The sequence below is a fragment of the Platalea leucorodia genome (genome assembly GCF_965183815.1).
Source record: "Platalea leucorodia genome assembly, chromosome: 26".
Lineage (NCBI taxonomy): Eukaryota > Metazoa > Chordata > Aves > Pelecaniformes > Threskiornithidae > Platalea > Platalea leucorodia.
The window spans coordinates 578890-601401 of NC_138848.1; the positions used below are offsets into that span (position 1 = coordinate 578890).

At 71.0% G+C, this 22512-nt stretch overlaps 3 protein-coding genes across 4 annotated transcripts in view; 1 reads left to right on the top strand and 2 right to left on the bottom strand.

The window, feature by feature from the left end:
- Nucleotides 1–376: 376 nt before the first annotated feature.
- On the bottom strand, nt 377–2334 carry EIF3K (eukaryotic translation initiation factor 3 subunit K). Of its 2 annotated transcripts, none has more exons than XM_082333584.1 (8): nt 2131–2334; nt 1583–1681; nt 1376–1496; nt 1138–1212; nt 953–1019; nt 793–870; nt 588–713; nt 377–495 (listed from the first exon to the last, which is right to left on the bottom strand). In XM_082333584.1, the coding sequence occupies exons 1-8, from the start codon at nt 2277–2279 to the stop codon at nt 464–466; spliced, it is 747 nt and encodes a 248-aa protein (XP_082189710.1). In that variant the 5' UTR covers nt 2280–2334; the 3' UTR covers nt 377–463. The 2 variants fall into 2 exon arrangements, with proteins under 2 accessions (XP_082189710.1, XP_082189711.1); XM_082333585.1 differs by having other exon boundaries at nt 1376–1468; nt 2131–2149.
- A 1329-nt stretch (nt 2335–3663) lies between these two features.
- Nucleotides 3664–21063, top strand: MAP4K1 (mitogen-activated protein kinase kinase kinase kinase 1; the record flags this gene model as incomplete). The annotated part of the gene is given in 33 exon segments (XM_082333489.1): nt 3664–3817; nt 4217–4274; nt 5148–5238; nt 5569–5633; nt 5795–5850; nt 5944–5991; nt 6117–6159; nt 6777–6849; nt 6934–7065; nt 7149–7211; nt 7293–7374; nt 8614–8730; nt 9619–9694; nt 9929–9987; nt 10923–10981; nt 12531–12578; nt 13192–13215; nt 13326–13368; nt 13535–13709; nt 14266–14300; nt 14302–14343; nt 14438–14476; nt 14560–14644; nt 15949–16025; nt 16382–16442; nt 16519–16624; nt 17263–17321; nt 17395–17498; nt 18544–18721; nt 19511–19579; nt 20470–20559; nt 20877–20947; nt 21034–21063. Coding segments are annotated over 33 exon segments (2457 nt in total). The 5' UTR covers nt 3664–3718.
- A 532-nt stretch (nt 21064–21595) lies between these two features.
- Nucleotides 21596–22512, bottom strand: part of RYR1 (ryanodine receptor 1) — a gene marked incomplete at its 3' end in the record, with an annotated part of 75343 nt that continues 74426 nt past the window's right edge. The window contains 1 exon segment of the mRNA XM_082333490.1: nt 21596–21643. Coding sequence (XP_082189616.1) covers nt 21596–21643 — 48 coding nt within the window.

Sequence of the window (22512 nt, forward strand, 5' to 3'; positions counted from 1 at the left end):
CTGTGGCGGCCACGCCCCCAACGGGGCAACGCCCTCATTAATATTCATTATGCAAACCCCCCCGTGACCACGCAGAGACTCAACTTAACCCCCCCCTGCCATGAGTGGAGTTATTAATATTCCGAATGGGCGTGTCCATGCGTGAAGTGGGCGTGGTTATGCAATGAGGAGGCGTGGCCTCCCCCACAGCAGTGCTCCCACCCCCGGGCAGCCCCACTGAGGGGGGGATCCATCCCCTGTGCCCCCCAAAACCCCTCTGCACCCCCCAACCCCACCCCCTCTGCCCCCCAAAACCCCCCGGGAGGGGCTGAGCTGCACCAGGGGGGGGGTCTCACCCCCCAGGACCCCCCCCCAGCCCCCCAGGGACCCCCCCCAAAAGGACCACAGCGCCCTGGAGGCTTCTCCTTTACTGGGGGAGCCAAGAGTTAAAATGGGGGGGGGGGGAAACGGTAAAACGGGGGTCTCAGAGGGAGGACGCCATGATGCTGGAGACACCTGCGGGAGAAGGAGGTGAGTGAGGGGGGGTCCCGGGGCTGGGGGGCTCCCCAAGGCTCGGGGGGGGGCTCCCCAAGGCCCCCGACACCCACTGTCGAAGTCGATCTTCTCCACGATGTTCTTGGGCTTGATGCTCTCCTCCTGGTTGCAGATGAAGATGCGCCCGGGCTCCGGCTCCGTCCAGCCGTATTTGCTCATCCAGACCTTCAGCTGTGCCTCTGGGGGTGGAATTTGGGGGGGGTTCAGCCCCCGGCCCACCCCCGGCCCCCTCCCCAATCCCTCCTGTCACCCCCTTACCCGAGAGGTCCCCCAACATCTCGGCCAGCAGCCAGCGGTCGATGTGCTGGTAGGTGATCCCCACCACGTGGCAGATGACTGCGGAAGGAGAGCCCCACGTCAGCCGCCGGCCCCCCCCAGACCCCTCTGTGCCCCCCAGGACCCCCAAGGACCCCCTCACATTTCCTCACGGAGTCCTCGAAGCCGGTGATCCCGTCCAGCAGCTCCATGTTCTCATCCAGCGCTTGCTGCGGAAGGCGGCGGGGGGGGGGGGTGTTGTTAATGTCCTCCCGACTTTGGGGTGCCCCCCTCGAGCCTGGGGTGCCCCCCCCGACTTTGGGGTGCCCCCCCCGGGCCAGGACTCACCCAGAAGGACTGGAAGTGGCAGGTCTCCAGCAGCTCCCCCAGGTAGAGGATCTGCCTGATGGGCCTTTCCTCCTGCTGCGGCCAGAGCGGGTCAAGGAAAAGGTGGGGAGAGGGGCCCGGAGCTGCACCCCCAAACCAGCCCCCCCCCCAGTCCCTAAATTGGGGTCAGGAGGGGTCCCGTGGGGCAAAGAGGGGGCTGGGGGGGTCCCCAGAAGCCCCCCCAGGGCGGAGCGGATACGTGGGCCTGGTCGATCATGCACTTGCAGAGGGTGAAGTCGGTGTGGGGGAGGTTGGTCAGGGCCTTCAGCAGGATCTGGGCCGTGACGGTGGTCTGGAAGAAGGCGGGGTTGAACTGGTACCTGCGGGGGGAGAGGGGGGGCGTTGGGGACGGGGGGGGGGGTCGTGGCCTGTGCCCCGTGCCCCCCACCCCCCCGGGGCCACTCACAGCTTCAGCACGGCCAGGTTGGCCTCCAGGTCGTAGGCGTTCTCCTTGGCCTGCGTCTCCACGTAGCGCTCCAGCGTGGCCAGGTTCTCGGGGTTGTACCTGCGGGCGGCGGGGGGCCGCCCCCCGCCGGGACCCCCCCGCCCGTTACCGCCGCCGTCCCGAGCCCCGCCGCCCACCACAGCCCCGTTCCCGGGGGTCCCTCAGCGCTGCCGGGCCCCGCTCCCCACCGACACCCCCGTTCCCGGGGGTCCCTCAGCGCTGCCGGGCCCCGCTCCCCACCGACACCCCCGTTCCCGGGGGTCCCTCAGCGCTGCCGGGCCCCGCTCCCCACCGACACCCCCCGTTCCCGGGGGTCTCTCAGCGCTGCCGGGCCCCGCTCCCCACCGACACCCCCGTTCCCGGGGGTCCCTCAGCGCTGCCGGGCCCCGCTCCCCACCGACACCCCCCCCCCCCGCCGCCATTACCGGCCCGTGAGCCGCCCCCCCGGCCCGGTCCTTCCCCCTCCCCGCCGGTCCCGGCCCCCCCCGGGCTCCCCCCGCCGCCGGTACCGGTCGATGCCCCGCAGGAGTTTCCCCACGTTCGCCCGCATCTGTTCGAAGAGCGCCATGACTCGCGGTACCGTCGGAAGTGAAAGGGCGGTACCGGGTTCCGGAGGACGAGGTAACTTCCGCTTCCGGCGTGGGCGCTCGCCGGGCATGACGGGACGGTGGAGGACTCGAGGGGAGGGGGAGCGAAGGAGCGGCGCGCAGGCGCAGAGAGCGGCAGCGGCGGGAGGCGGAGGGATATACCCTGGCCCCGCCCACGCACACAGGCCCCGCCCACAGCGCCGGGCCCCGCCCACAGAGCAAAGCCCCGCCCACAAACCCGGGCCACGCCCACAGCGCCCCTTCCCAGTACGAGCGCGGGGTCTCGGCTTGGTCTGACTGGGCCAAACTGGGGCCAGCGTTCGGGCAAAGCGCGCCCACGCTGGGGGGGATCGATGCGGGGGGGGCCATACTGGAGGGACTGGGCCATACTGGGGGGTGGAGGGGGGGCTCATATGGGGATGGACTGGGACATACTGGGGGTGGAGGGGGGTCATACTGGGAGGGATTGGCCCATACTGGAGGGACTGGGCCATACTGGGGGTGGAGGGGGACTCACGTTGGGATGGACTGGGCCATACTGGGGGTGGAGGGGGGTCGTACTGGGCGGGATTGGGCCATACTGGAGGGACTGGGCCATACTGGGCATGGAGGGGGGCTCACATTGGGATGGACTGGGCCATACTGGGGGCGGAGGGGGGGTCATACTGGGAGGGACTGGGCCATACTGGAGGGACTGGGCCATACTGGGGGTGGAGGGGGACTCACGTTGGGATGGACTGGGCCATACTGGGGGTGGAGGGGGGGTCATACTGGGAGGGATTGGGCCATACTGGAGGGACTGGGCCATAGTGGGGGTGGAGGAGGGGTCATACTGGGAGGGATTGGCCCATACTGGAGGGACTGGGCCATACTGGGGGTGGAGGGGGACTCACGTTGGGATGGACTGGGCCATACTGGGGGTGGAGGGGGGGTCATACTGGGAGGGATTGGGCCATACTGGAGGGACTGGGCCATACTGGGGGTGGAAGGGGGCTCACGTTGGGATGGACTGGGCCATACTGGGGGTGGAGTGGGGCTCGCACTGGGAGGGACTAGGCCATACTGGAGGTGGAAGGGGCTCATGCTGGGATGGACTGGGCCATAGAGGGAGTGGAGGAGGGCTTGCCCTGGGAGGGACTGGGCCATACTGGGGGGACACTGGGACGCAGTAGGGTACACTGGGGGGGCAAACGGGCCACACTGAGGCCACACTGGGCTCTTCTGGGGAACACTGGGCTCAAACGGGGGGCACTGGGCTCAGACTGGGCTCAGACTGGGCTCAGACTGGGCTCGGCCTGGGGCGAACTGGGCCCAGCCTGGGGGGGCCACGCTGGCCTCGAAGCCGTCCCTGAAAGCGGGGGGTGGGGCGGCGCCCGGATGCCCGGGTCCCCAGTGGGCCGTGCCTCAGTTTCCCCTTCCGCCGCGGTGGCTGCTGGGGGGGGGGCCGCCAGCTCCCGCCCGCCGCTGGGCCTGGCACGGGGGGCGCGGGGCGGTGGGGGGGGCCCCCGCCATGGACCCCCGCCACCTCCACATCTCCGCCCGCGACCCCCAGGAGGATTTCGAGGTCCTGCAGCGCCTGGGCGGCGGCACCTACGGGGAGGTCTATAAGGTGATGGGGACCCCCCCAAATACGGGTCGGGGGGGGGGGGCGACCCCTGGGACCCCCCAAAAGGGGCCCTGGGGTACGGGGGACCCCCAGGTCCCCACCCGGATGCCGGGGTCCTCGGGACGGGGAGTGGCGAGCGGTGCCCCCCTACCCGCAAAGGGGCCTCCTGCTTCTCCAGTGACTCCCAGTTCCCCCCCCCCCCCCCGCTGCTCCCAGTTCCCCACCAGTACTCCCAGTTCCCCACCCCGGTCCTTCCTGCTGGTACCCGCAGCCCCGGGGGCCCCCCCCGCTGCCGCTACCGGAGGCGTGAGGCCCTGGTACATCCGGCACGGGGGGTACTGGGAGGTACTGGGAGGTACTGGGAGGCACTGGGAGGCCCTGAGCCCCTGTCCCCCCACCCAGGCCCGCAGCAAAGCCACGGGCGAGCTGGCCGCCATCAAGGTTGTCAAGATGGAGGCAGGTGAGGGGGGGCCCCCCCAGCGGGGACCCTGGTGTCCGGGGGACCCCGAGACCCCCCGCGATTCCCCATACCCCAGATACCCCCCAGAGCCCCCCAGTGCCCCCTGGGGCCCCTTAATACCCCCCCAATACCCCCCGGGACCCCCCAGTACCCCCTGGGACCCCTTAATACCCCCCCAATACCCCCCGAGACCCCCCAGTACCCCCTGGGGCCCCTTAATACCCCCCCAATGCCCCCCGGGACCCCCCAGTACCCCCTGGGGCCCCTTAATACCCCCCCAATACCCCAGATACCCCCTGGGACCCCCCAATGCCCCCTGGGGCCCCTTAATACCCCCCCAATACCCCAGATACCCCCGGGACCCCCCAGTACCCCCTGGGGCCCCTTAATACCCCCCCAATACCCCAGATACCCCCTGGGACCCCCCAATGCCCCCTGGGGCCCCTTAATACCCCCCAATACCCCTTGGGACCCCCCAGTACCCCCTGGGACCCCCTGGGATGCTCTGGGATCCCCTCAGGACCCCCCAGTACCCCCTGGGATGCCCTGAGACCCCCCAGTACCCCCTGGGACCCCCTGGGATGCCCTGGGGACCCCTCAATACCCCTCGGGACCCCCTGCAGTGCCCTGGGACCCCTCAATCCCCCCTGGGACCCCCTGGCACCCCCCAATACCCCTCGGGACCCCCTGGGATGCCCTGAGACCCCCCAACACCCCTCGGGACCCCCTGGGATGCCCTGAGACCCCCCAATACCCCTCGGGACCCCCTGCGATGCGCTGAGGACCCCCCAAAGCCCCTCGGGACCCCCTGGGACCCCCCCCGGGCCCCCCGGGGTGCCCCCCCGGCCCCCCCGCAAGCCCCTGCCCCCCCAGACGACGACCGCGCCACGCTGCAGCAGGAGATCCTGATGGTCCGGTCCTGCCAGCACCCCAACATCATCGCCTACTTCGGCAGCTACAGCTGGTGAGGGTCCCCCAAATCCCCCCCAAGCCCCCCCGGCCCCCCCCAGCCCCCCAAATCCCCCCCAAACCCCTCAAATTCCCCCCAAACCCCTCAAATTCACCCCCAAACCCCTCAAATTCCCCCCAAACCCCTCAAATTCACCCCCAAACCCCCCAAACCCCTCAAATTCCCCCCAAACCCCTCAAATTCACCCCCAAATCCCTCAAATTCCCCCCAAACCCCATCAACCCCCCCTCCAACTCCCCCCGCCCCCCGACACCCCCCGTGTACCCCCGGTGCCCCCCAACTCCCCCCCCCCAGCACCCCGTTAACCCCTTCCCCCCCGCGCAGGTGCAACAAGCTGTGGATCTGCATGGAGCTGTGCGGGGGGGGGTCTCTGCAGGACATCTACCACGGTACGGGGAGGGGGAAACTGAGGCACGGCGGGGTGGGGGGGGCATGAGTCCGGCCCCCCCCCCCCCCCCCCCAGCGGCCGGGCCCTCTGCTTTTGGGCTGGGACCCCCATTCTGGGGGGCCGCGGTGGCTGCTCCCCCTCGCTGAGCCCCTCTCCCCGCAGTGACGGGGCCCCTCTCGGAGCCGCAGATCGCTTACGTCTGCAGGGAGACCCTGGAGGTGAGTGGGACCCCCCCGGGGACCCCCCCGGGACCCCCACCCCGGGGCTGACCCCCATCCTCATCCTCATCCTCATCCTCATCCTCATCCCAGGGGCTCTCCTACCTGCACTCCCAGGGCAAGATCCACCGGGACATCAAGGTAGGGGGGACAAGGGGGGGGACACAAGGTGGGGGGACAAGGGGGGGGCACACACACATCTTGGGGGGGGGTCACACATTTGGGGGGGCCGGGGGGGTCCCGCTGACCCCGTCCCGTCGCTGCAGGGAGCCAATATCCTCATCAACGACAGCGGGGAGGTGAAGCTGGGTGAGTGCTGGGGGGAACTGGGGGGCTATGGGGGTCTGGGGGGGCAGGGGGGGCTATGGGGGGGCTGTGGGGAACTGGGGGGCTATAGGGGTCTGGGGGGGCAGGGGGGGCTATGGGGGGGCTGTGGGGAACTGGGGGGCTATGGGGGTCGGGGGGGTGGGGGCCTATGGGGGGGCTGTGGGGAACTGGGGGGCTATGGGGGTCGGGGGGGGCTGTGGGGGCAATGGGGGGCTGTGGGGAATTGGGGGACAATGGAGAATTGGGGGGCTATGGGGGGGCAGTGGGGAACTGGGGGGGGCTATGGGGGCCTGGGGGGGAAAATAGGGAACTGGGGGGCTATGGGAGGCTGGGAGCAATGGGGGGGCAATGGGGAATTGGGGGGCAATGGGGAACTGGGGGGCTATGGGGGCCTGGGGGGGCGAATAGGGAATGGGGGGGCAATGGGGAATGGGGGGCAATGGTGCGGGGTGCCAGGGGTGCTGGGAGCAGCTGGGGGGGGAGCTGGGATGGCGGGGGGAGCAATGGGGTGAGGGGGTGCTGGGGGGGGGTGTCCAGGTCCCGGGGGGGCTGGTGGGACCCCCCCCCCCCTCACGCCCCCCCCCCCCCCCCCCCCCCAGCCGACTTCGGGATCGCGGCGCAGATCAGCGCGACCTTCGCCCGGCGGATGTCCTTCATCGGCACCCCGTACTGGTGAGGGGGGGCCCGGGGGGGGGGGGGTCCTGGGGCTGGGGGGGGGCAGATCCACACTGCCCCCCCCCCCCCCGTGCCCCCCAGGATGGCCCCCGAGGTGGCGGCGGTGGAGCTGAAGGGGGGGTACAACGAGCTCTGCGACGTCTGGTCGGTGGGCATCACCGCCGTGGAGCTGGCCGAGCTGCAGCCCCCCATGTTCGACGTCCACCCCCTGCGGTGAGCGGGGACCCCCCCCCCCAGCCCCCCCCAGCCCCCGCGGGTGGGGAGGGGTCCCCCTGACCCCCCCCTGCCCGCCCCAGGGTGCTGTTCCTGATGTCCAAGAGCGGGTACCAGCCCCCCAAGCTGAAGGACAAGGCCAAGTGGTGAGTGGGGGGCGCTGGGGGCGCGGGGGACCCCCCCGCGGGACGGGGACCCCCGGCCCTCACCATGTCCCCCCCCCCCAGGTCCCCCTCTTTCCACAACTTCGTCAAGGTGACGCTCACCAAGAACCCCAAGAAACGGCCCAGCGCCGCCAAGATGCTGACCGTGAGCCCCCCGTGCCCCGGCCCCGTGCCCATCCCGGCCCCATCTTCATCCCTGTCCCCGGCCCCGTCTTCATCCCTGTCCCCGTCCCCGTCTTCATCCCTGTCCCCATCCCCGTCCCCATCCCCATCTTCATCCCCGGCCCCATCTTCATCCCCGGCCCCATCCCCATCCCCATCCCCTCCCTGTCCCCGGCCCCGTCTTCATCCCTGTCCCCGTCCCCGTCTTCATCCCTGTCCCCATCCCCGTCCCCATCCCCATCTTCATCCCTGTCCCCATCCCCGTCCCCATCCCCATCCCCTCCCTATCCCCATCCCCATCTTCATCCCTGTCCCCATCTTCATCCCCGTCCCCATCCCCATTCCCATCCCGGCCCCGGCCCCATCTTCATCCCCATCCCCATCTTCATCCCTGTCCCCATCCCCGTCCCCATCCCCATCCCCTCCCTGTCCCCGTCCCCATCTTCATCCCTGTCCCCATCTTCATCCCCGTCCCCATCCCCATTCCCATCCCGGCCCCGGCCCCATCTTCATCCCCGTCCCCATCTTCATCCCTGTCCCTGTCCGTGTCCTGTCCCCATCCCTCTTCCCATCCCATGCTGGTCCCCACGCTGTCCCCATCCCTGTCATCCCCATCCCCATCCTGTCCCTATCCTCGTCCTCATCATCCCCATCCCGTCCCTGTCCCCATCCTGTCCCTATCCTCGTCCTCATCATCCCCATCCCGTCCCCATCCCCATCCTGTCCCTATCCTCGTCCTCATCATCCCCATCCCGTCCCCATCCCCATCCCCATCCTATCCCTATCCTCTCCCTGTCCCCATGCCATCCCTGTCCCTGTCCCTGTCCCCGTCCCCATCCCATCCCTATCTCCTCCCTGTCCCCATCCCCATCCCATCCGTATCCCATCCCTGTCCCCATGCCATCCCTGTCCCTGTCCCTGTCCCCATCCTATCCCCATCCCCGTCCCATCCCTATCCCCTCCCTGTCCCTATGCCATCCCTGTCCCCATCCTGTCCCCATCCCCGTCCCCATCCCATGCTGGTCCCCAAGTTGTCCCCATCCCCGTCATCCCAATCCTGTCCCCATCCCTCTCCCCGCATCCCCATCCCTCCTCATCCTCACCCCATCCCAGTGTGCCCGTCCTCGTCCCCATCCCCACGTCCCCATGTCCCCTGTCCCCCCGTCCCCATGTCCCCATCCCCACGTCCCCCGTCCCCACGTCCCCTGTCCCCGTCCCCCAGCACCAGTTTGTGGCCCAGCCGGGGCTGAGCCGGACCCTCACCCTGGAGCTGCTGGAAAAGCTCCGGGACCCCGAGCGGCTCCTGGGGGGCTGCGACCCCGAGGAGGAAGAGCCCGAGGTGGGGCTGGGGCACGGGGGTGCTGGGGAGGGCAGAAGGACTGGGATGGACTGGGAGCACTGGGGGGGACTGGGACATGGGACTGGGGGGGATGAGACGTGGCACTGGGGGCACTGGGGAGAACTGGAAGTGCTGGGAGGGATGGGGGGGGGCACTGGGGCCACTGGAATGGGGGTCACAGGGGACGTTGGGGGGGACTGGGGAGCTGGGGTTGACTGTGGGGGACTGGGAGCACTGGGTGTTTTAGAAGGACCGGACTAAGGGGCACTGGGAAGGACTGGGGCACTGGGCGAGGGCACTGGGAGGCTCTGGGAGGCACTGGGGACACTGGGGGACTCTGGGAGGCACTGGGGGACTCTGGAAGGCACTGGGGGCACTGGGGGGCACTGGGGGGCTCTGGGAGGCACTGGGAGGCTCCGGGAGTCTCTGCAAGGCACTGGGAAACTCTGGGGGGCACTGGAGGGCTCTGGGAGTCTCTGCAAGGCACTGGGGGGCTCTGGAGGGCACTGGGGACACTGGGGGGCTCTGGGAGGCACTGGGGGCACTGTGGGGCTCTGGGAGGCACTGGAGAACTCTGGGGGGCACTGGGGGGCTCTGGAAGGCACTGGGGGCACTGGGGGGCTCTGGGAGTCTCTGCAAGGCACTGGGGGGCTCTGGAGGGCACTGGGGACACTGGGGGGCTCTGGGAGGCACTGGAGAACTCTGGGGGGCACTGGGGGCACTGGGAGGCACTGGGGGCACTGGGGGGCTCTGGGAGTCTCTGCAAGGCACTGGGAAACTCTGGGGGGCTCTGGGGGGCACTGGGGGGCTCTGGGGGGCACTGGGAGGCACTGGGGGCACTGGGGGGCACCGGGGGCACGGGGCCCCCGTCACCCCTCGGTCTCGCAGCCGCCCCCCCCCGTGCCCCGCCGGATCCACTCCACCCACCGCCCCGCCGCCGGCCGCAGCGACCCCGGCCCCCACCGTGAGTGTGTGTCCCCCCCCCGGACCCCACACTGTCCCCGAGAGCGTCCCCGCCGTGTCCCCACGGCCCCGGTGTCCCCACGGCCCCTGTCCCTGCGCCCCCCACACCCCTTGTGCCCCCCCCACATCCCCTGTACCCCCATGTCCCCCCTCCCCGTGCCCCCACGTCCCCCGTGCCCCCGTGTCCCCCCCGTGTCCCCCCCGTGTCCCCATGCTGTCCCCCTGTCCCCCGCAGTGCACCACCTCGGCCGGGGCCCGTGCTGGCGGAAGGAGGGAGACCCCCCGGCACAGCCGGTACGGGGGACCCCCACCCACATTGGGGGCTGAGGGGGGCTCCAGAGGGGTCGGGGGTCCCTGGGCAGCTGGGGGGGGGGCTTGGGGGGAGCCCTGGGGGTGCTGGGGGCGGGGCTTGGAAGGGTTGGGGGTCCCTGGGGAGCCCTGGGGTGCTGGGGGGGGCTTGGAAGGGTTGGGGGTCCCTGGGCAGCTGGGGGGGGGGGCTTGAGGGGAGCCCTGGGGGTGCTGGGGGGGGCTTGGAAGGGTTGGGGGTCCCTGGGGAGCCCTGGGGTGCTGGGGGGGGGGGGCTTGGAAGGGTTGGGGGTCCCTGGGGAGCCCTGGGGGTGCTGGGGGGGGCTTGGAAGGGTTGGGGGTCCCTGGGGAGCCCTGGGGTGCTGGGGGGGGGCTTGGAAGGGTTGGGAGTCCCTGGGGAGCCCTGGGGTGCTGGGAGGGACCCTGGAGGGGTTGGGGGGTCCCTGGGGAGCCCTGGGGTGCTGGGGGGGGGCTTGGAAGGGTTGGGGGTCCCTGGGGAGCCCTGGGGTGCTGGGGGGGACCCTGGAGGGGTTGGGGGTCCCTGGGGAGCCCTGGGGTGCTGGGGGGGGGCTTGGAAGGGTTGGGGGTCCCTGGGGAGCCCTGGGGTGCTGGGGGGGACCCTGGAGGGGTTGCGGGTCCCTGGGGAGCCCTGGGGGTGCTGGGGGGGACCCTGGAGGGGCTGGGGGTCCCTGGGGAGCCCTGGGGTGCTGGGGGGGACCCTGGAGGGGCTGGGGGTCCCTGGGGAGCCCTGGGATGCTGGGGGGGCTCTGGGGGGAGCCAGGGGGAATGAGGGGGGCTGGAGGTCCCCTGAGGGGCACCAAGGGGTTTGGGGAGGGCTGGGGTCTCCCAGGGGGTCTCGGCCCTCCTGGGGGGCTGTGGGGGTCCCCTGTTTGCAGCCCGCCCCCCCCGACCCTCTCCCCCAGGTGTCCTCGGCAAAGTCCGGCTGCGGCAGGAGAGTGGGGGGCTCTGAGGGCAGCGCACGGTGAGAGGGGACGGGGGGGACATGAGGACTGGGGGGGCATGGGGACTGGGGGGGCATGGGGATCGGGGGGGCATGGGGACTGGGGGGGACACGGGGACTGGGGGGGCATGGGGACTGGGAGGGGACATGGGGACCAGGGGGGACACGGGGACCGGGGGGACGTGGGGACTGGGGGGGACACGGGGACCGGGGGGGACATGGGGACTGGGGGGACACGGGGCTTGGGGGGGGACACGGGGACTGGGGGGGACACGGGGGACAGGGGGGCCATGGAGAGGGCCATAGGGACTAGGGGACATGGGGACTGGGGGGACACGGGGATTGGGGGGGGACACGGGGACTGGGGGGGACACGGGGGACAGGGGGGCCATGGGGAGGGCCATGGGGACTGGGGGACATGGGGACTGGGGGGACACGGGGATTGGGGGGGGGACACGGGGACTGGGGGGACACGGGGGACAGGGGGGCCATGGGGAGGGCCATAGGGACTGGGGGACATGGGGACTGGGGGGACACGGGGCTTGGGGGGGGGACACGGGGACTGGGGGGACACGGGGGACAGGGGGGCCATGGGGAGGGCCATGGGGACTGGGGGACATGGGGACTGGGGGGACACGGGGATTGGGGGGGACACGGGGACTGGGGGGGACACGGGGGACAGGGGGGCCATGGGGAGGGCCATGGGGACTGGGGGACATGGGGACTGGGGGGACACGGGGATTGGGGGGGGGACACGGGGACTGGGGGGGACACGGGGACTGGGGGGCCATGGGGAGGGCCATGGGGACTGGGGGACATGGGGACTGGGGGGACACGGGGATTGGGGGGGACACGGGGACTGGGGGGGACACGGGGGACAGGGGGGCCATGGGGAGGGCCATGGGGACTGGGGGACATGGGGACTGGGGGGACACGGGGATTGGGGGGGACACGGGGACTGGGGGGGACACGGGGGACAGGGGGGCCATGGGGAGGGCCATGGGGACTGGGGGACATGGGGACTGGGGGGACACGGGGATTGGGGGGGACACGGGGACTGGGGGGGACACGGGGGACAGGGGGGCCATGGGGAGGGCCATGGGGACTGGGGGACATGGGGACTGGGGGGACACGGGGATTGGGGGGGACACGGGGACTGGGGGGGACACGGGGGACAGGGGGGCCGTGGGGAGGGCCATGGGGACTGGGGGACATGGGGACTGGGGGGACACGGGGATTGGGGGAGACACGGGGACTGGGGGGGACACGGGGGACAGGGGGGCCATGGGGAGGGCCATGGGGACTGGGGGACATGGGGACTGGGGGGACACGGGGATTGGGGGGGACACGGGGACTGGGGGGGACACGGGGGACAGGGGGGCCATGGGGAGGGCCATGGGGACTGGGGGACATGGGGACTGGGGGGACATGGGGATTGGGGGCTCGGGGGCAGCGCACGGTGAGAGGGGGACCGGGGGGACACGGAGGGGACATCGGATCGGGTGGGGGGACACGGGGGGGACACACACAGGACGGGGAGGGCCACGGCCTCAGGCCCGGCTGCTCGCAGGGACGACACCTCCGATGACGACGACGACGACTACGACGATGTCGACATGTGGGTGACACCGTCCCCGACGTCCCCCTGTCCCGATGTCACCCCGCGCCCCCATGTCCCCCTGTCCCCTGCTGCCCCCCAATGTCACCCCATACCCCGATGTCCCCCTGTCCCCTGATGTCCCCCAATGTCACCCTGCACCCCGACGTCCCCCTGTCCCGATGTCACCCCGCGCCCCGATGTCACCCCGTCCCCCCATGTCACCCCGCGCCCCGATGTCCCCCTGTCCCCTGCTGCCCCCCAGTGTCACCCCACACCCTGACGTCCCCCTGTCCCCCCATGTCACCCCACACCCTGATGTCCCCCTGTCCCCTGCTGCCCCCCAATGTCACCCCACGCCCCGACGTCCCCCTGTCCCCCCATGTCACCCCACACCCCGATGTCCCCCTGTCCCCTGCTGCCCCCCAACGTCACCCCATACCCCGATGTCCCCCTGTCCCCCCATGTCACCCCACATCCCGATGTCCCCCTGTCCCCTGCTGCCCCCCATGTCACCCCCCGCCCCGACGTCCCCCCGTCCCCCCGTCGCGTCCCCTGGGCATGGTCCCCACCGAGCAGGGTGGGGGTCCCCCGTGCCCCCCGCCTCACCCCCCTCCTCTCTGTCCCCCCCCAGCCCCAGCCGCTGTGACCCCAACAGGTACCGTCCCGTGTCCCCATCCCCGACCCCCCCCCCCAAAGCGGGGACCCCCACCCCCAAAGCGGGGACCCCCCCGCGCCCCCCTCCCCGACGCCGCGCTCTGTCCCCAGTGCCACGCTGCGCGAGGACGTGCCCCCCCCGCTGCCCCCCAAGGTGAGCGCCCCCCACCCCCCCCCGACACCCGGGGGGGACCCTCAGGGTGGGGCTGGGGGTTCCCAGTCCCAAATGGGGGGGACGACACCAGTCCTAAACTGGGGTCCCCATCCCAGCGGCCCCCTGCCCCCCCCATCTGACCCCTTGCCCCCCCCCCCCCCGGCAGCCCAAGTTCCGGACGAGCTCGGCCGAGGCCCCCCCCGAAGACCCCCGCCCGCGGCCCCGGGGCCCCCTCCTGGAGCAGCCGCCCCCCCCGGCCCTGGTGCGCTGCGCCAGCGGCCCCGTGGGGGGGCTCGGCCCCCCGACCCCCGCCCGGGGGGGGCCCCTGGCTGCCAGCTCAGGTAGGAGGGGGACACGGCGTGGGGGGGACGCTGGGGACACGGGGGGGGGGGGCACTGGGGACACGGGGTGACACACTGGGGACACGGGGGGGGCACTGGGGACACGATGGGGGGGCACTGGGGACACGGTGGGGGCACTGGGGACACGGTGGGGGGGGCACTGGGGACACGGGGTGACACACTGGGGACACGGGGGGGGCACTGGGGACACGGCGGGGGGGCACTGGGGACACGGGGGGGACACTGGGGACACGATGGGGGGGCACTGGGGACACGGTGGGGGCACTGGGGACACGGTGGGGGGGGCACTGGGGACACGGGGTGACACACTGGGGACACGGGGGGGGCACTGGGGACACGGGGGGAGCACTGGGGACACGGGGGGGACACTGGGGACACGGTGGGGGGGGCACTGGCGACACGGGGGGGCACTGGGGACACGGGGTGACACACTGGGGACACGGGGGGGGCACTGGGGACACGGCGGGGGGGCACTGGGGACACAGGACATCCCGCGCCCCCCGCCCTGACCCCCCTGCCCCCCCCCCCCCCCCAGACCCCGTGCTCTGGTCGGGGCCCTGCAGCGAGGACCCCCCCCCTGCTGCCCCCCAAGACAGAGAAGATCCGGAGAGCGGTGAGCGCCCCCCCCCCCCATCACCCCATGTGTCCCCCCCCCCTTGTCACCCCGCTGTCCCCGACCCCCCGCGACCTCTCTGTCCCCCCTCCAGGTCCCTGCGGACAACGGGGGGGCCGCCCCGAGGCCACACGTGAGTGCCGGGGTGGGGGGGGGGCCCGGGGAGGGGGGGTTGTACCCCAATACCTGCCCCCCCTCACCCCCCCGGCCCCCCAGGAGGGGTCCTTCTTCCGGAAGGTGTTTGATGGGTGTCCCCTGCACGTGACGGCCACCACCACCTGGACGCACCCCAACACCCAGGGTGGGCCTGGGGGGGCACTGGGGGCACTGGGGGGGCACTGGGGACATGGGGGGGCACTAGGGACGTCGGGGGGACATTGGGGACACAGGGTGGGGGCACTGGGGACATCAGGGGGGACATTGGGGGGGCACTAGGGACATTGGGGGGCATTGGGGGCATCAAGGGGGACATTGGGGGGGCACCAGGGACATCGGGGGGGCATTGGGGGCATCAAGGGGGGCACTAGGGACATTGGGGGGCACTAGGGACGTCGGGGGGGCATTGGGGACATTGAGGGGGCATTGGAGACACAGGGGGGTATTGGGGACATGGGGCGGGGGCATTGGGGACATCAGGGGGGCATTGGGGGGCATTGGGGGGCATTGGGGACATCAAGGGGGACATTGGGGTGGCACCAGGGATATCGGGGGGGCATTGGGGGCATCAAGGGGGGCACTAGGGACATTGGGGGGCACTAGGGACGTCGGGGGGGCATTGGGGACATTGAGGGGGCATTGGAGACACAGGGGGGTATTGGGGACACGGGGCGGGGGCATTGGGGACATCAGGGGGGACATTGGGGGGGCACTAGGGACATCGGGGGGGCACTGGGTGCATCAAGGGGGGGCACTAGGGACATTGGGGGGGCATTGGGGGCATCAGGGGGCATTGGGGGGCACTAGGGATATCGGGGGGCATTGGGGGGCATTGGGGACATCAAGGGGACATTGGGGGCAGTAGGGACATTGGGGGGCATTGGGGGGCATTGGGGACATGAAGGGGGACATTGGGGACATTGGGGGGGCACTAGGGATGTCTGGGGGGCATTGGGGGCATCAGGGGACACTGGGGATATTGGGGGGGTGCTAGGGACACAGGGCAGGGGCATTGGGGACATCAAGGGGACATTGGGGGGCACTAGGGACATTGGGGACACATTGGGGACACTGTGGGGGCATTAAGGACATTTGGGGGGCATTGGGGACACAGGGTGGGGGCACTGGGGACATCATGGGGGCCATTGGGGACCTTAGAGTGACATTGGGGGGGCACTGGGGACATCAGGGGGGACAGTGGGGGGCATTGGGGACACCAGGGGGGCATTGAGGACATTGGGGGGGCACTAGGGACATCGGGGGGCACTGGGAACACAGGGAGGGGGCATTGGGGACATTGAGGGGGCATTGGAGACACAGGGGGGCATTGGGGACATGGGGGGGGCATTAGGGACATCAGGGGGGCACTGGGGGGCACTGGGGACACTGGGGCGCCTCGGGGTGACGGGAGGAGGGGGGGAGGCGCCCCTGACCCCGTGTCCCCCCCAGACCCCCACCTCATCCTGGGAGCAGAGGAGGGGATCTTCACCCTGAACCAGAGCGAGCCCGAGGCCACGCTGGAGCTGGTGGGGCTGGGGGGGCCCTGGGGGCCTGGGGGGGTCCGGGGGGTTTGGGGGGGCCTGGGGGGGGGGCCGGGGGGGGTCTGGGGAGGCTCTGGTGGGTCTGGAGGGGTCCTGGGGGTTTGGGGGCCCTTGGGGGGGGTCTTGGGGGTTTGGGGGGTCCTGGGGAGGTCCTGGGGGTTTGGGGGATCCGGGGGGGGGCTGGTGGGTCTGGGGGGGTCCTGGGAGGGTCATGAGGGTTTGGGGAGTCCTGGGGGTTTGGGGGGCCCTTGGGGGGGCCTGGTGGGTCTGGGGGACCCTGGGGGGTCCGGGGGGGTCCGGGGGGGTCCGGGGGGGTCCCGGCCCCTGACCCCCCCCCCCAGCTCTACCACAGCCGCACCTCCTGGCTCTACTCCATCGGCAACGTCCTCATGTCCGTCTCGGGTGAGCATAGGGATTTGGGGGGGCTTGGGGGGGGCCGGGGACCCCCAGGCCTGCGCTGACCCCCCCTGCCCCCCAGGGAAGACCCCCCAGCTCTACTCCCACAGCCTGCTGGGGCTCTACGAGCAGAGCAAGAGGGAGCAGCGCCCGGGGGTGCACATCTCCCCCCACCGCCTGCTGCCCAGGTACGGGGGGACCCCGGGCCCCAGCCCCCCAACCCTGGGGCCCAGCTGACGGAGGGGACCCCTAAAACTGCTGCCCAGATAATGGGGACCCCAGACCCCCAGTCCTGCTGCCCAGGTATGGGGGACCCCCAGTCCTGCTGCCCAGCAATGGGGGACCCCCAACCCTGGGGCCCAGCTGATGGAGGGGACCCCTAAAATTGCTGCCCAGATAATGGGGGAGACCCCAGACCCCCAGTCCTGCTGCCTGGGTATGGGGAACCCCCGGACCCCCAATCCTGGGGCCCAGGTGATGGAGGGGACCCCTAAAACTGCTGCCCAGATAATGGGGACCCCAGACCCCCAGTCCTGCTGCCCAGGTACGGGGGGACCCCGGGCCCCAGCCCCCCAACCCTGGGGCCCAGGTGATGGAGGGGACCCCTAAAATTGCTGCCCAGATAATGGGGGGGACCCCAGACCCCCAACGCTGGGGCCCAGGTGATGGAGGGGACCCCAGACCCCCAATCTGGGGTGACAGGGCCCCCCCCGCTCCAGGCTGAGCCTGGGGGACACGCAAGGTGCTGGGTGGGGGGGATGAGGGGGGACACCCCGGGGTCCGGCTGCACCCCAGGGGACCCCCTCGTGTCCCCCCCCCCCCCCAGGAAGAACGTCACCTCCACCAAGATCCCCGACACCAAGGGCTGCCGGACCTGCTGCGTGGGTGCGTGGGGGGCCCGGGGGGCGGGGGGCAGCGGGGGTGCGGGGGGCCTGACGGGGTCCCCGGCTGTCCCCAGCCAGGAACGGGCAGACGGGGTGTCACTACCTGTGCGGGGCGCTGGACGCCGGCGTGGTGCTGCTCCAGTGGTACCAGCCCCTGCAGAAGTTCATGCTGGTCAAGGTAGGGACCCCCGCCCTGTCCCCAACGGCCCCCTGTCCCCGTCCCCAACAGCCCCCGCGTCCCCATGGTGGCTCCCTGTGTCCCCATGTCCCCCCTTCCCCCTGTCAGGTCCCCGTGTCCCCATGGTGGTTCCCCGTGTCCCCACCTCCCCGTGTCCCCATGGTGGGTCCCCACGTCCCCATGGTGGTTCCCCGTGTCCCCACGGTGGGTCCCTGTGGTCCCACATCCCCATGGTGGGTCCCCATGTCCCCACGTCCCCATGGTGGTTCCCTGTGTCCCCACGGTGGGTCCCTGTGCCCCCGTGTCCCCATGGTGGGTCCCCATGTCCCCACGGTGGGTCCCTGTGCCCCCGTGTCCCCATGGTGGGTCCCCGTGTCCCCACGGTGGGTCCCTGTGCCCCCACATCCCCATGGTGGGTCCCCATGTCCCCATGGTGGTTCCCTGTGTCCCCACATCCCCATGCTGGGTCTCCAGTGTCCCCACGGTGGGTCCCTGTGCCCCCACGTCCCCATGCTGGGTCCCCAATGTCCCCATGGTGGTTCCCTGTGCCCCCACGTCCCCATGCTGGGTCCCCAATGTCCCCACGGTGGGTCCCTGTGCCCCCACGTCCCCATGGTGGGTCCCCAATGTCCCCACGGTGGGTCCCTGTGCCCCCACATCCCCATGGTGGGTCCCCACGTCCCCACACTGGTTCCCCATGTCCCCACGTCCCCACGGTGGCTCCCTGTACCTCCACATCCCCATGTCCCCATGTCCCCATGGTGGGTCCCTGTGCCCCCACGTCCCCACAGTGCGTCCCCACGTCCCCACAGTGGTTCCCCATGTCCCCATGGTGGGTCCCCATGTCCCCACGTCCCCATGGTGGGTCCCTGTACCTCCGCACCCCCGTGCCCCCACGTCCCCACGGTGGGTCCCTGTGCCCCCACGTCCCCATGGTGGGCCCCCACGTCCCCACGTCCCCATGGTGGTTCCCTGTACCTCCACGCCCCCGTGCCCCCACGTCCCCACGGTGGGTCCCCACGTCCCCCCGTCCCCATGTCCCCAGCACTTCGACTTCCCGCTGCCCTCGCCGCTGCGGGTCTTCGAGCTGCTGGTGACCCCCGGGGAGGAGTTCCCCAGCGTCTGCATCGGGGTCAGCCCTGGCCCCTCGCCCGCGCGCCCCGTCCTCTTCCACACCATCAACCTCAACTCCCTCACCTCCTGGTTCGCCCACGCCGGCGCCGGTGAGCGGGGCTGGGGGTGCCGGGGGGCTTTGGGGGGACCCGGGGCATTGGGGCTCCTCTGCCCTGGCTGGGCAGCCTGGGGTCGCTGGGGAGCTGGGGCTCCTGTGCTCCATCTGGGGGTCCTGGGGGACTTGGGGGGTCCTGGGGGATTTGGGGGGACCTGGGGCATTGGGGTCCCTGTGCTCAGTCTGGGGGTCCTGGGGGATTTGGGGGGTCCTGAGGCATTGGGGTCCCTGTGCTCAGTCTGGGGGTCCTGGGGGAATTGGGGTCCCTGGGGCATTGGGGTCCTTGTGCTCAGTCTGGGGGTCCTGGGGGATTTGGGGGGTCCTGAGGCATTGGGGTCCCTGTGCTCAGTCTGGGGGTCCTGGGGGAATTGGGGTCCCTGGGGCATTGGGGTCCTTGTGCTCAGTCTGGGGGTCCTGGGGGATTTGGGGGGTCCTGAGGCATTGGGGTCCCTGTGCTCAGTCTGGGGGTCCTGGGGGATTTGGGGTCCCTGGGGAGTTGGGGGTCCTGTGCTCCATCTGGGGGTCCCAGGAGGATTTAGGGGGGCATTTGGGCTCGTGTGCTCTGTCTGGGTATCCTGGGGGATTTGGGGGTCCCCATCCCAGTTGAGGGGACATTGGGGGAGGTGGGGGGGTCCCTGGGGGGGTGGGGGTCCCGCCTCCCGCCCAGAAGGGTCTATCTGCAGCCTGGGGGCCCGGGAGGACTTGGGGGGGCCCAGGAGGATTTGGGGGTGCAGAGGGGGGTTTGGGGCCCCCCCCAACTGCTGCCCCCCCCCCGCCCGCGCAGAGCCCTCCTGCCCCGGCCCCGTGCAGGTGACGCAGCTGGACAGCGAGACCGTGCTGGTCCTGCTGGACCGTGAGTCCGTCCGTCTGTCCGTCCAGCCGCGTGCCCAGCCATCTGTCTGTCCATCATCCCCTCCATCCATCCATCCACATGTCCATCTATCTGTCCATCGTCCCCCCATCCATCCAGCCACGCGCCCAGCCATCCGTCTGTCCATCATCCCCCCCCCATCCATCCATCCATCCATCCATCCACATGTCCATCCATCCACATGTCCATCCATCCGTCCATCACCCCCCCATCTCTCCATCCACGCACCCATCCATCTGTCCGTCTGTCTGTCCATCATCCCCCCCATCCATCCATCCACCTGTCTGTCCGTCCACCCACGGCAGAGACAAGACCATGGGACAGGGTGCCCCGAGGTGGGGCCGGGGGGTCCAGGGGGTCCCGGGGGTCCCAGGGGTGCCCCAAGGTGGGGCCGGGGGATCCTGGGGGTGCCCTGAGGTGGGGCTGGGGGTCCTGGGGGTCCCAGGGGTGCCCTGAGGTGGGGCCGGGGGGGTCTGGGGGTCCCAGGGGTGCCCCGATGTGGGGCCAGGGGATCCTGGGGGTGCCCTGAGGTGGGGCTGGGGGTCCTGGGGGTCCCAGGGGTGCCCTGAGGTGGGGCCGGGGGATCCTGGGGGTGCCCTGAGGTGGGGCTGGGGGTCCTGGGGGTCCCAGGAGTGCCCTGAGGTGGGGCCGGAGGGTCCAGGGGGTCCTGGGGGTCCCAGGGGTGCCCCGAGGTGGGGCTGGGGGGTCCTGGGGGGTCCTGGGGGGTCTCAGGGGTGCCCCGAGGTGGGGCCGGGGGGTCCCAGGGGTGCCCCGGGGTGGGGCTGGGGGGTCCTGGGGGGTCCCAGGGGTGCCCCGGGGTGGGGCTGGGGGGTCCAGGGGGTCCCGGCAGGGGCTGACCCGTGCCCCCCCAGGGAGCGTGAAGCTGGTGACGCTGCAGGGAGCCCCCGCCCGGGGGCTGGTGGCCCCCGACATCCCCTTCGACGTGGCCGTGGAGGCCGTGGGTGGGTGGGGGGGCGCGGGTGGGGCTGGGGGTCAGGGGGTGCCGGGGGGAATGGGGGTGCCGAGGGGAAAGGGGGGGTCGGGGGGTGCTGGGGGGAATGGGGGGGGCAGGGGATACAGGAAGGTGCTGGGAGGGAACTGGGGGAGTGCAGTGGGGGGCTTGGGGGTGCAGGGGCTGCAGAAGGGGGTGCGGGGGGCTTGTGGGGGGCTTGCGGGGGTCACAGTGGAGGGCAGAGGGGTGCTGGGGGCTTGTGGGGAAATGGGGGGTGCTGGGGGGTGCCCGGCTCTGACCCACCCCCACCCCCCCACCCCCCCCCAGCGCTGGTCCGCGGCTGCGTCCAGGCCTTCTGGCGTCACGGGGTGCAGGTGCGGCAGGTGGGCTCCGCGCAGGTGAGCCCCCCATAGCCCCCCCATAACCCTCCATAGCCCCCCATGACCCTCCATAGCCCCCCATAGCCCGCCATGACCCTCCGTAGCCCTCCATAGCCCGCCATGACCCTCCATAGCCCCCCATAGCCCCCCATAACCCTCCATAGCCACCCCATAGCCCCCCATAACCCTCCATAGCCACCCCATGACCCTCCATAGCCCCCCATAGCCCGCCATGACCCTCCGTAGCCCTCCATAGCCCGCCATGACCCTCCATAGCCCCCCATAGCCCCCCATAACCCTCCATAGCCAACCCATAGCCCCCCATAACCCTCTGTAGCCCTCCATAGCCCCCCATGACCCTCCATAGCCCCCCATAACCATCCGTAGCCCTCCATAGCAACCCATAGCCCCCCATGACCCTCCATAGCCCTCCATAGCCCCCCATAACCCTCCATAGCCACCCCATAACCCTCCATAACCCTCCATAGCCACCCCATAACCCTCCATAGCCACCCCATAACCCTCCGTAGCCCTCCATAGCCCCCCATAACCCTCCATAGCCACCCCATAACCCTCTGTAGCCCTCCATAGCCCCCCATGACCCTCCATAGCCCCCCATAACCCTCCATAGCCAACCCATAGCCCCCCATAACCCTCTGTAGCCCTTCATAGCCCCCCATGACCCTCCATAGCCCCCCATAACCATCCGTAGCCCTCCATAGCAACCCATAGCCCCCCATGACCCTCCATAGCCCCCCATAGCTCTCCGTAGCCCCCCATAACCCTCCATAGCCTGCCATGACCCTCCATAGGCCCCCTATGACCCTCCATCGTCCCCCCATAGCCCCCCATGACCCTCCATAGCCACCCCATAGCCCCCCATAGCCCACCCATAACCCTCCATAACCCCCCCAGCCCCCCATGAGCCTCCATCGTCCCCCCATAGCCCCCCATGACCCTCCATCGCCACCCCCATAGCCCCCCATAGCCCTCCATAACCCCCCCAGCCCCCCATGAGCCTCCATCGTCCCCCCATAGCCCCCCATGACCCTCCATAGCCACCCCATAGCCCCCCATAGCCCACCCATAACCCTCCATAACCCCCCAGCCCCCCATGAGCCTCCATCGTCCCCCCATAGCCCCCCATGACCCTCCATAGCCACCCCATAGCCCCCCATAGCCCACCCATAACCCTCCATAACCCCCCCAGCCCCCCATGAGCCTCCATCGTCCCCCCATAGCCCCCCATGACCCTCCATAGCCACCCCATAGCCCCCCATAGCCCACCCATAACCCTCCATAACCCCCCCAGCCCCCCATGAGCCTCCATCGTCCCCCCATACCCCCCCATGACCCTCCATAGCCACCCCATAGCCCCCCATAGCCCACCCATAACCCTCCATAACCCCCCCAGCCCCCCATGAGCCTCCATCGTCCCCCCATAGCCCCCCATGACCCTCCATAGCCACCCCATAGCCCCCCCATAGCCCACCCATAACCCTCCATAACCCCCCCATAGCCCCCGTGCCTGGGACCCCAGACCTGGGGGGGGGCAGAGACACCACCCCCAGCCCCTGGGGACC